Source organism: Arachis stenosperma, chromosome 2 (genome assembly GCF_014773155.1).
Source record: "Arachis stenosperma cultivar V10309 chromosome 2, arast.V10309.gnm1.PFL2, whole genome shotgun sequence".
Taxonomy (NCBI): domain Eukaryota; kingdom Viridiplantae; phylum Streptophyta; class Magnoliopsida; order Fabales; family Fabaceae; genus Arachis; species Arachis stenosperma.
In genome coordinates, this window is record NC_080378.1 from 96,750,492 (window position 1) to 96,761,670 (window position 11,179).

General features: G+C 32.6%; 1 protein-coding gene across 2 annotated transcripts; it reads left to right on the forward strand.

Annotated features, from left to right (window-relative positions):
• The first annotated feature begins 3,615 nt into the window (after positions 1-3,615).
• Positions 3,616-8,070, forward strand: LOC130961941 (toMV resistance protein Tm-2(2)-like). 2 transcript variants are annotated; one of them, XM_057887990.1, is made up of 3 exons: positions 3,616-4,245; positions 5,331-7,716; positions 7,820-8,070. In XM_057887990.1, the coding sequence occupies exons 1-3, from the start codon at positions 3,758-3,760 to the stop codon at positions 7,871-7,873; spliced, it is 2,928 nt and encodes a 975-aa protein (XP_057743973.1). In that variant the 5' UTR covers positions 3,616-3,757; the 3' UTR covers positions 7,874-8,070. The 2 variants fall into 2 exon arrangements, with proteins under 2 accessions (XP_057743973.1, XP_057743972.1); XM_057887989.1 differs by having other exon boundaries at positions 5,331-8,070.
• The last annotated feature ends 3,109 nt before the right edge of the window (positions 8,071-11,179 follow it).

An 11,179-nucleotide genomic window follows, 5' to 3' on the forward strand; every position in this document is an offset into this window, starting at 1 on the left:
ATACCTGAAATCACAGAAAAACACACAAACTCATAGTAAAGTCCAGAAAAGTGAATTTTAACTAAAAACTAATAAAAAGTATACTAAAAACTAACTAAAACTACTAAAAACATACTAAAAACAATGCCAAAAAGCGTATAAATTATCCGCTCATCAGCACCCAAGGCAGGGACCTCCTCAGCCTGAGGCTGCTCCTCCTCCTCCACCTCGAGGAAGGAAGACATGAGATTTTCCATGGTTGTAAGCCCCCGGACCATATCAACTACAGAAAGAGATAACTTATGAGAATAGATATACTAAAAGGAAGAATATAGAAGCGAAGTAAAAACTGAGAAACCTACTTACATACTGGCGACCGCCCTCCTGGTCACCCATCACATGTTGGGCATTCAACGGCCTATTCCCAAAAACGACCGACAATACCTCTACTATGTTTTTACTTTCTCGACTTAACCCCTCATAAGTCACCTTCACTAAATAATCAGCTGCAGCCTCATACTTCCAGTAGGTCAGAAACCTCCGTCCCCTCTCTAGAGTTAGCAAAACGGATGATGTCCCCTTGCTGGCCTCACTTTGAAGTAATCCTCCTTGAACCCATGGAAGGAGTCCTCAAAGATCCTGATAATCTTCTGGCCTTGGATGGCCCAGAAGGACATGTACCCCTTTTTTGTGCTTACCCTCTCGGTGCGGCACAGTAAGCAAAAAGAAGTACAGGAAGACCTCCACAATGGCCGAAATTTCAAGATTCTCGCACAAGAGCTCAAAACACCTAATAGCCGCCAAACTATTAGGATGGAGCTACGAGGGGACAAAACTGCACCGATTAAGAAGCCTGATCACAAAGTCGGAAAAGGAAAAACGAACCTCTACGTCGTCGAACATGGGTTTATAAACCCACATCCAGTCAGAAACCTGAGGTGCCTCCATATTTACATAGCAAACGTGCTCCTAGGAGTTCGAGAGAGAGAGTTCATAATTTTCCTTTGCGGCACCCCCACCACAGATTGCTCTTGCATTCTGAAGCTCTTGTAAATCTTCCTCACCAAGGCGTAGAGGGGTTCCCACCACGTTGGCATTGCACCAAAAGTACGTCCAGGGAACCCCCCAACTGGGAATACAGGCCCCATTGAGGTTCGGCTCTCCTTCGTACCATACCTATAAATTGGGGCACCACCACCACTGTAAGCCTACGAGCTACAATAAAAAGTCCAAAAACTAGAAAAACTCAAGAGAAAGCTAGTTTAAGCCCTAAACAAAGAGGCTGTGGCACCCCCTCTAAGCCTCTTAAAACCATCTTCACGACAGGGCTACACTACTAATCACATTGCCATAACAGTAAAAAAGACAATAAAAAACAGCAAAGGAGAGAAGCTTACTTGAGTGGCAGTAGCTAACTATCACGAACAGTGAACGACGGCAAAGCTTAGACAGACACCACCAAGCAAACGCAATTATAGAAGCGGTTGAAGCAACTCCCACGACGAAGAACAGAAGCAAAAAGGAGGAAGAGAACGTGCACGAAAATGATGGAGGAAAGAGAGAGGAAGTTAGAAAATAAGAAGCTACAAATATAACTGAAGCAGTTTTTAAATGAATACATTTCAAAAAGCGCGAATACAAAGAGGCAACAATAAATGAGCCCCTTGACATCAACTGACGCGATGCCTCGAGAACCGCATGCACGATCTTCAGAATTAGAAGTCCTGTAGAAACCGTTCGTTTTTAATCGACCTGCCAAAGGTCAAGCTCTAACCCAAGTCCATGAAAACGTGCAATCATTGCCTAAACCAGACACGCCACGTTTAGGAGCACTGTTATGGATTCGGATTCCGACCTTAGTAGCCTAACGACGATTCGACCTCAAGCCCAATTTGCCTTCTCGGTTCAAGAATCCGGGACCTTCTAGATAACTACAAATTTCTCATCAGTATTTAAATTCGGATACGAATCGTATCTTTCTCAATTTAAAAGATCGGAGGTAGAAAAAACACTTATATAAAAAGAATTTTAAACTTCTCAAATATCTAATATATAAAATTCTAAAACTTTACCTCTTAAATTCATTTTGATTTGAGTGTCAAATTATCTTTGTAAGTCACCCCCTCCTTATTTCACTTCACTGGACTAGACGCTACAAAACTCATCACCCTACTTGGTCGTGAATTTCATTGTTTAAGATAACTCGCAAACACTATTTATACACTTCCACCTTTAAGATACATCATACATTACAAAAGCTTCTAATCATCCCAACATTTCGCTCTCACAGTTTTACACTAGTGGCCCCATCCATACGTGGCAGATAACATCCTGTACTATGTATGGATGTAAGAAATCTAAAATAGTCCAATTATTAGATTAGGCTTAATTGTGATTGTCAAAGAATAATAGTATAAATAACTATAACAATTGTAATATATTGGCTAATACAAAAGAGAAATATTAAATAACAATTTCTTTAATATCTATCTTATATTTGAATCAATATTATTTTATTTTTTAATTTATTTTTACTAAATCATTAATTCCTAACATCTTATGTAAATTATTATATAAAAAAATAGTGAATCAACCAAATTTATTATTTTTAACAAATAATTAATCAATGATATATAAAAATATAAGTTAAAAATATATTATTAGATTATAAAATTAAAGAAATTAAATTAATAATTAAAAATATTAGACAAAAATAATAATTTTATTTGGCATTGAGATTTTCTTTTTATTATAAATAGTCAAATTAGTTCTTAAAAGATCACTCGTTTTTTAAATTGGTCTCTAAAAGATGTTTTTAATCAAATTCATCCTTTAAAAATTTTACATTAGTCATGTTAGTCATTTTGTCGCTTTCTTGGTTGATCCTGTCAAAATTTGCTAATGTGGCACGTTAAGTAACACTCCAATACACACCTAAGAGTCTTAATTGATTATTAACATAATAAATTTATAAAATTAGATCAAATCAAAACTTAATTAAGAGGATAACTTAGGCCCAGTTTGGATAAATAGCTTAATTAAACTCTTTTTGAAAAAATAACTTAAACAATAAATACTTATATTAAAAGTAGCTTATAAATAAGTTATTTTGTATTTAGTTTTTTAGTTCTAAAAGTGCTTATTTTAAACGAAATGTGATAAAAAGTTTTTATTATGAGAAAAATCATTTTTTTAATTTATCTATAAGAACTTAAATAACTTCTTAGAAAGTTATAATTTGGTTTTGAAAATTACACCAAACATTAATACTACTACTTTTTATAAGTCAAAAGTTCAAAAAAGTAATTTTTAAAACTTCCTAAACAGGCCCTTAATGCATTTGAATCTCTCAATTTAGGATTAATTTAATCTAATTTCATAAACTAATCATATTAATAGTCAATTAGAATTACTAAATATGTATTGTGATATTACTTAATGTATGACATCAATAAACTCTGATGCCGTTAACAATAAAAGTGACCAAAAAATTAACATGACTAATTTAAAATATTTAAACAATATTTTTTATTAAAAAAATTTTTGGAGACTAATTTAAAAATAAATAATCTTTTTAGAGGCTAATTTAACTATTTACTTGGCTAATCTCTTTCCTAACCTGTTTTTTTATTTCCTGTTCCTCTCCATCGTTGACTCCATTCCAAAATCGATTCTCGCTAAGGCTTTGTTTGGCAAAGTAAAAAAATCCCAATCCTTGCTGCGTTCATACCACACTGATGATTTATTTGACTTAAATCACAGCACAAGACTCTCCACCATGGCAAACCATGGTACAAGTAAAACACCACCATCCTTGTTTTTCACATACGATGTTTTTCTCAGTTTTAGAGGCGATACAAGGTACGGTTTCACAGATTGTCTCTACCACGCATTGACAAGCAAAAGAATCAACACGTTCAGGGATCGTGACAACCTGAAAACAGGTGATGAAATTGGGCATGCTGTTCTTGAAGCAATTGAGAAATCAAGGATTTCGATTGTTGTGCTATGTCAAAACTATGCTTCTTCTACATGGTGCCTGGATGAGCTAGCCAAGATCATGGAGTGTACGGACAGGGGGAGAAGACAAAGAGTTTTGCCAATTTTCTACAAGGTAGAACCATCGGATGTGCGCCATCAAAGGAATCAATATGAAGCAGCTATGATTAAGCATGAAAATGGCAGAAACTCACACAAGATGGAAGCATGGAGGTTGGCTTTGACTTCAGTAGGCAACCTGAGTGGACAACATTGTACTGCAGACATGTAAGAGTTAATTATTTTATTTTCAAAGGTGAATTACTTTCCAAGTTCTCTAAACCCTATACTTTTTATTCAATTCGGAACTGAGACGTGTTATTTACGAGTCCCTCATCCTTACTCCTTGACCTCCCCTGTCTGCGAGTCTTCCAATTACAAACTACACCCCCTTGCTTTATGACTGAGATGGCCACAGACCACAGTAGTTACAGAAGTTTCCCATGCATTCATATTTAATGATCACCTCTATAACTTTCTTATTGGCCCTGCAATCCTGCTGAATCTTCAAAGAGGCTTGGTTATGTCAAGGCTAACTTGAACTTTGACAATTCTGTTTTCCTTGTCCCGAACCTGAAAAGTATCTACCTCCAGCACCTCCCCAAATGGGCTTCCAATTTTCCAGCCTAGCTCTTTCGTTTTGTAGTATTCAGAGACCCCAAAGCTGGATCTATATTTGCACATGGGTAAAGTTACCCTCTTCTATAAGTTCGTCCTCCCTCCCTCTCTTTAAATTAAGAATATAATTCTTGAATAACCAAGGATCGCCTTTCTCAATTCTGATCACATCTTTTTCATCCTCAAAGAAGAATTGGAAAATATTCCCGCCATAATCAACAACTTTGGATCCATCCGGCTGTCTCCAAATCGCTTGCAGTGCAGCCTCCATTGTTCCTCCCGTGAATGATCTATCCACAAGAAGTCGTCCTATCAAAACTCTTGGAGCACCTCTCTATTCCAATCTGAATATCCTCCACATCATCAAACTCGTTATTTTACCCTTTTATTTTCCTTTTTTATCTTTGTGTTTATATATTAGATAGATTAGTATTTATATTTGAATTTAAATTTCTGATTTTTTATTTGCTTAACACCTATAAATAAGTTGTAGCTACTTTTATTATATGATATACATAGCAGATATAGACAAAAAATACACTGGAGGTTTTTGTGATGTATATCTTGGATCTCTTTTTTCTTATTATCATTCTATTGTAAGATTTTAAAGATGTGAGTTTTATTCTATTTAGCATTACATATAATGAAATAAGTACTGTACATATACTAACTATAAGGAGCATGTCCTTTGGTAGGTATGAAAGTAACATTATTGACAAAATTGTTGAAGAGGTGTTACGAAACCTTCCTCCACAACCTCTCCTTTTCCAAAACCATGTTGAATTTGATTCTCAATTAGAAGATGTGAAATCACTTTTAGACGTTGAATCCAGTGATACTCTTTGCATGTTGGGAATTATTTATGGAGATGGTGAAACAATGAGTAAAACAAGATTTGTTGTGGAGCTATATAACAAAATCATGCATCAATTTGAAGCTGCTAGTTTTCTTGCCAATGTCGGTGAAAAATCAAAGGAAAGTGTTAGTGGTTTAGGAGATCTCCAAAAGACACTTTTAATTGAGATGGGTGAGGAAGCAACAATCATGATAGGTAGCACATTTAAAGGATCCTCTGAAATTAAACAAAATTTAGGCCATAAAAGAGTTCTTCTAGTTCTAGATGATGTTGATAATGTGCAGCAACTACATGCATTGGTAGGAGGAGGTGACTGGTTTGGTCCTGGGAGTAGGATAATTATCACCACAAGAGATGAAAAATTGGTCAATAAGCACGGGTTGGATGGTGTTGAGATTAAGAAATACCGCATTGGTACAGATGAATTCGAAAGCATGGAACTAGCTAAACGAAATCATAGACAAAGGGGCACAGAGGAAGGGGATGTAATAATAGGCTTTCAGAATAACGTCAGCACTATAATTAATCAGCTTAAGGAAAATGATCTACCTACTAATGTTGTTTCCATAATTGGTATGGGTGGTTTAGGTAAGACGACCATTGCTAGAAAGATTTATAACGGCTATGAGGTCAAGAAGTTGTTCTCTTGCCGCGCATGGAGCTCTGTTTCTAAAAGCTATGTGGCAAGGGAAGTTTTGTTGAGCCTTCTACGTTGTCTGAAGAAAGTGAAGAAACCCGTGTTTGAATTTAAAAACTCAAGTGAGGAGGAAATAAGGGATGAATTGAGAGAATACTTAAAGAAGCAAAAGTATTTGGTAGTTCTTGATGACCTTTGGGATCCTCTTGTGTGGGATGACATAAAACGTGCCCTTCCAAGTGGCAAGACTGGTAGCAGAATACTTATAACTAGTCGTAATAATGAGGTGGCAAACTACACAAGCCCAGTGCCTTCCCATTACCTTCCATTTCTAAACAACGAAGAAAGTTGGGAACTGTTCTGTAAGAAAGTGTTTTGGGGTGGAGAATGCCCCTCTGATCTAGAGTCTATTGGTAAGTCAATGGTTGAAAATTGTGGAGGTTTACCAATTGCTATAATCACTTTAGCAGGACTTGTTTCTAAGAAGAAAAGGTCACAAAGAGAGTGGTTGCGAATCAAAGGACATGTGAATTGGCATCTTGCTCAAGATAATTCCATAGTCAAGGATGCATTGAAGCTCAGCTTCGATGATTTGCCTACAAGATTGAAGCCGTGTTTTCTGTATTTTGGGCTCTTTCCTGAGGATTATACGATCTCCGCAAGGAAATTGGTCCAATTATGGATGGCCGAAGGATTCGTTCAACAAGAAGAATGTGGAATACCATATGCGCCGGAACCAGAAGACGTTGGCGATGAATACTTAGATGAGCTGGTGGATCGTTGCTTGGTACAAGTGACAAAAAGAAGGAGTGACGGCGGTGTCAAATATTGTCAAATCCATGATCTGTTACATGACTTTTGCATATCAACTAGCAAAGTTGACAAGTTTCTAGAGATTTGTACAAAGTCCAACATTCATTCCTTGAGAAATCCTCGAAGGTTGTCTCTACTCGGTAAAGCACAATCTACCTATAATATTTCTTCTATGCAATGCGATGAATCATGCACATCCTTGTTTATCTTTGCTAAAAATGAGCACCTAGATGATAATCTAGAGAACTTCCAATCAATTCATGTGCTACATTTAGCAAAAGGAGTATTCACAAAATCAACACCGAGTGATTTGAAGGTAATGATCAACCTAAAATACTTGAGAATAGAAAGAAGTACTTCTTGTTATTATGAAGCTACAGACATTCCAGATTGTATATGGAGCCTTTGTAATTTAGAAACACTAGATCTGAGGGATTTGAACACACACACAACCTCTAGTCAAATTTGGAATCTCAAGAGGCTGAGACATGTTTACATGTTATTGACCGTTGAGCTACCATCAAACGGCGCCGAAACATCATCGTTGAATCTCCAAACTCTTTGTGAAGTGGTTCTTGATCAGCAATTAACATTAGCACTAGAAAATGGTTGGCTACCTAACTTGAAGAAGTTAGGTTTGCGGTTGAATCAGGAGTATACACCACATGAATATTTTTTGAGCCTGCTCTGCCTAAGCAACCTCTCTACGCTGCATGTAGAATGTATTGATTCAAACTATTTACATGCGGCTGCTTTTCCATCAAATCTTACCAAGGTTACCTTAAAATTATTTGTTGATGAGAACCACAACATTATAAATGCTCTAGCACATCTTGCTAACCTCCAAGTTTTGAAATTAATAGATGGTATCTTGCCAGATTCTCTTAATTGTGGCACCACAGAGTTTCCACAGCTTCAAATGTTTCTCATGAAAGAGGTATATGTCAAGAGGTGGAGATTAGAGAAAGGTGCAATGCCTCAGCTTCGACGATTGGCCATCCATAATTGCTTCTTCCTTAAACAAGTGCACGTTGTTGATCCATCTCATAAATTGAAAACCACCCTTCAAATGGGGCTTATGGCAGATTGCAAATTTGTGATTCATAATTCAATGTAACCATTATATTCATTCCTTTTTCTTTTTTTTCTTTTTTCCTTTGTTTTAGCAGTTTTCGCATGGCCTTTTTTATATTTTCATTATTATTTTCAATATACTAAAATCTGGTAAGTTTAGTGCGCTGTACAGATAATATAGCCAACATTAAGTTACATGTACAAGCTTTTCTGTAATAAAATCCAATTAAATTAGAACAAGTCTAATATAAAAAGCCCGCATGCGTCACGCTTCTCTTTCTCCATGTTTATTTAGCACAAAAAATTTTGTTAAAAAATACACAAATTTATTGGTATAGTATTAAAATTTTTGCATATGGCACAAATTTTTCGATATAGTAAAAATTTTTGCATATAACACATAAATTTTTGCTGTGAATATATTTTGTTGGTTGGGTAAATCAATGTTTTGGACATGTGGTTCTTCAAAAATTTCTATATTATTCACAATAATTTCTTTGTCATGCGCCAAAATTATATGTTGTGTGTATATTGTTAGTTGAGTGTCAATGTCCTAAACATAATTTTTTAAAAATTTTTGTGATGTGCATACACCAAAATTTATGTATTGTGCTTGTTAGTTGAATGTCAATATTTTAGACATATAGTTTTTTAAAAAAAATTTATATTATACAACTGTGTACCAAAATTTCTGTGCTATAATTCAAAATTTATGTACTCTAATTTTTTGAACATATATAGAAAAAGATGACGATGACGATAATAATGAAAAAAGATGAGGAAGAAAAAGAAGGAAGAAAAGAAGAAGAGCGTGACAGCAATAACAACGACGTTAAAAAAATGTCTGTACAATAACTAAATTTAGTTGAACTTGGTTCAAAAAAAATATAGTTACATAGTTTTATTGAAAATATATTTCCATTTCAATTAAACATAAACAATAGATAGAGTAACAAAAAGAACAAACTAATTGCCTATTTTAAACATAAAAAATAGATGGAGTAGAAAATTGTTTATAACTTAAAATAGTTAAAAAAAATATGGATTATATATAATGAAGAATATTTAAAAAAAAAAGTTGTGTATCAACTCTTCTCATGTATATATTTTAGAAGGAGTTTAATTTTAATGTATTAACCATGTAAATCATTTTATATAATCATTCAACTACATTTATTTTTTCGATGATCATTCATATTATAGTCGTCATATGAAATATAGTCCTTTTTTATATGACCATAGTTAGAAGAATGAAACTAGAAACGGACCCAGTTAGAGTATTGGTTATCGATTGACTCGATTACGGATAAAATATTATTTTAGTTCCCAACATTTAGGTCGAATCTTAATTTAGTCTATAATATTACAAACGTTCTATTTTAATTCTAAAAACTTTCAATTGCCCTATTTCAATTTTAAAAAATTTTCAAGCGGGTTCAATATTGTCCTACCATTAAATTTGACACAAATAATTTACATATTGAACAGTCAATAGCATTCGATTTCAGTATGTAAGTGAATCAATTCACCAACGATCACCAATATAAAAGTTTTTCTTTTGATTTTGGAGTGTTGATGATTGGTTGCTAGGATTTGGGATTTTGTACAAAAAGAAAATCAAGGAGAAAAAGTGTTACAAGAAGGTTTAGGTTATGTTTCTCTAACACATGGAAGAATATATGATTTAACTAGTAACGTTATTAACATCCACATCACTCGCTCTGTTAACTATTCATGTCAAATTTAATAGTAAGACAACATTGAAACTTTTGAAATATTTTGAGACAAAAATAAGACATTTAAAATATTAGGAACTAAATTAAGATTTGATCTAAATGTGAGGACTAAAATAGTAATTTACCCTTAAATAAATTACATAAACTTCTATTTCATTCTTTTCACAATAAGTATTTTTAATTTTTTTTATTAAATTAACTATATTATTTTAAATTTTCAATAGTTCATTAAATAGTTTATAAAAAGGTTCAAAAAATCGAACCAATCATTGAACCAGTAGAATTAGAGGTTAAAAAATTTAAAGGTTCAATCAAAATTTAACTAGAATTAAATCCAATATAATTAAATAACATATTTATTTATAAAATATATATTTGTTTAAAAAAGTTGACATTTTGTGTTTTACTATTTTAAACAAATTAACCACTAAAAAATGAAACGATTTGACTAGTTAATCGATTTTTTGACTAATTTTTTCGATTCTTTGACCTGTTCATTGTCAATCGACTTCTTATTTAAATCAAATCGATTTGGTATTTAATTTTCAATTAATCCATTGAATTGACGACCTAGTCCGATTGTCAATATCATGGTGTATATCTATTATATACTTCAGATATTTATTTAAAAATCATATAAACATAGAAAAGAAAAACATAATGATAAATAAAGAATGTTTTTGTCTTCTTTTTAATTTATAAATATTTAATAAAATGTAATATTTATTTTAATAATTATGTATATATAATTTATACAATATATGACTGATTTAAAATGAATAGTACAAAACTAAAGTTATATATGTGTATAGATTTTGTTAATATGTGTCCTAAAAACATATGATAAATTTACTATTAATAAAAAGTTTTAAATTTTTTCATTTTATAAATATAAAATAAATACATTAAAAATTTAATATATGCTCCTAAAATACAAGATAAATATATTCATATTTTTATAGGTGGGCACTACGATACATATTTGAGATTTTTTTATATAAATTAAATAAATATATTATTTACGAATATAAACAATTTACAATATTTTTACGAAATTACATCATATCACTTATTTCATTTTATAGTATAAACGAAATAGAAATAATTTTAAACGTGTTTTGTTTACACTATAAACAAAATATGTAAAAAATTTTAAACATGTATTACAGGTGCACACATAATATATGAAAATTGAGGTACTCCACATATTTCGTTGACAGTGTAAATGAAATTATTTCGTTTACGCTGTAAACAAAATATGAGCACCTGTAATTATAAAAAGTTTAATTTTTATAAGTATAAAAATATTATTTTTAAAATAATAAAATAATATTAAAAATATAATTTTGACTGATTTAAAAAATAAAATTCAATATATGCTTGTTACTGTTTAGATCTACCTTAATTAATTTATATCTCATCTATATT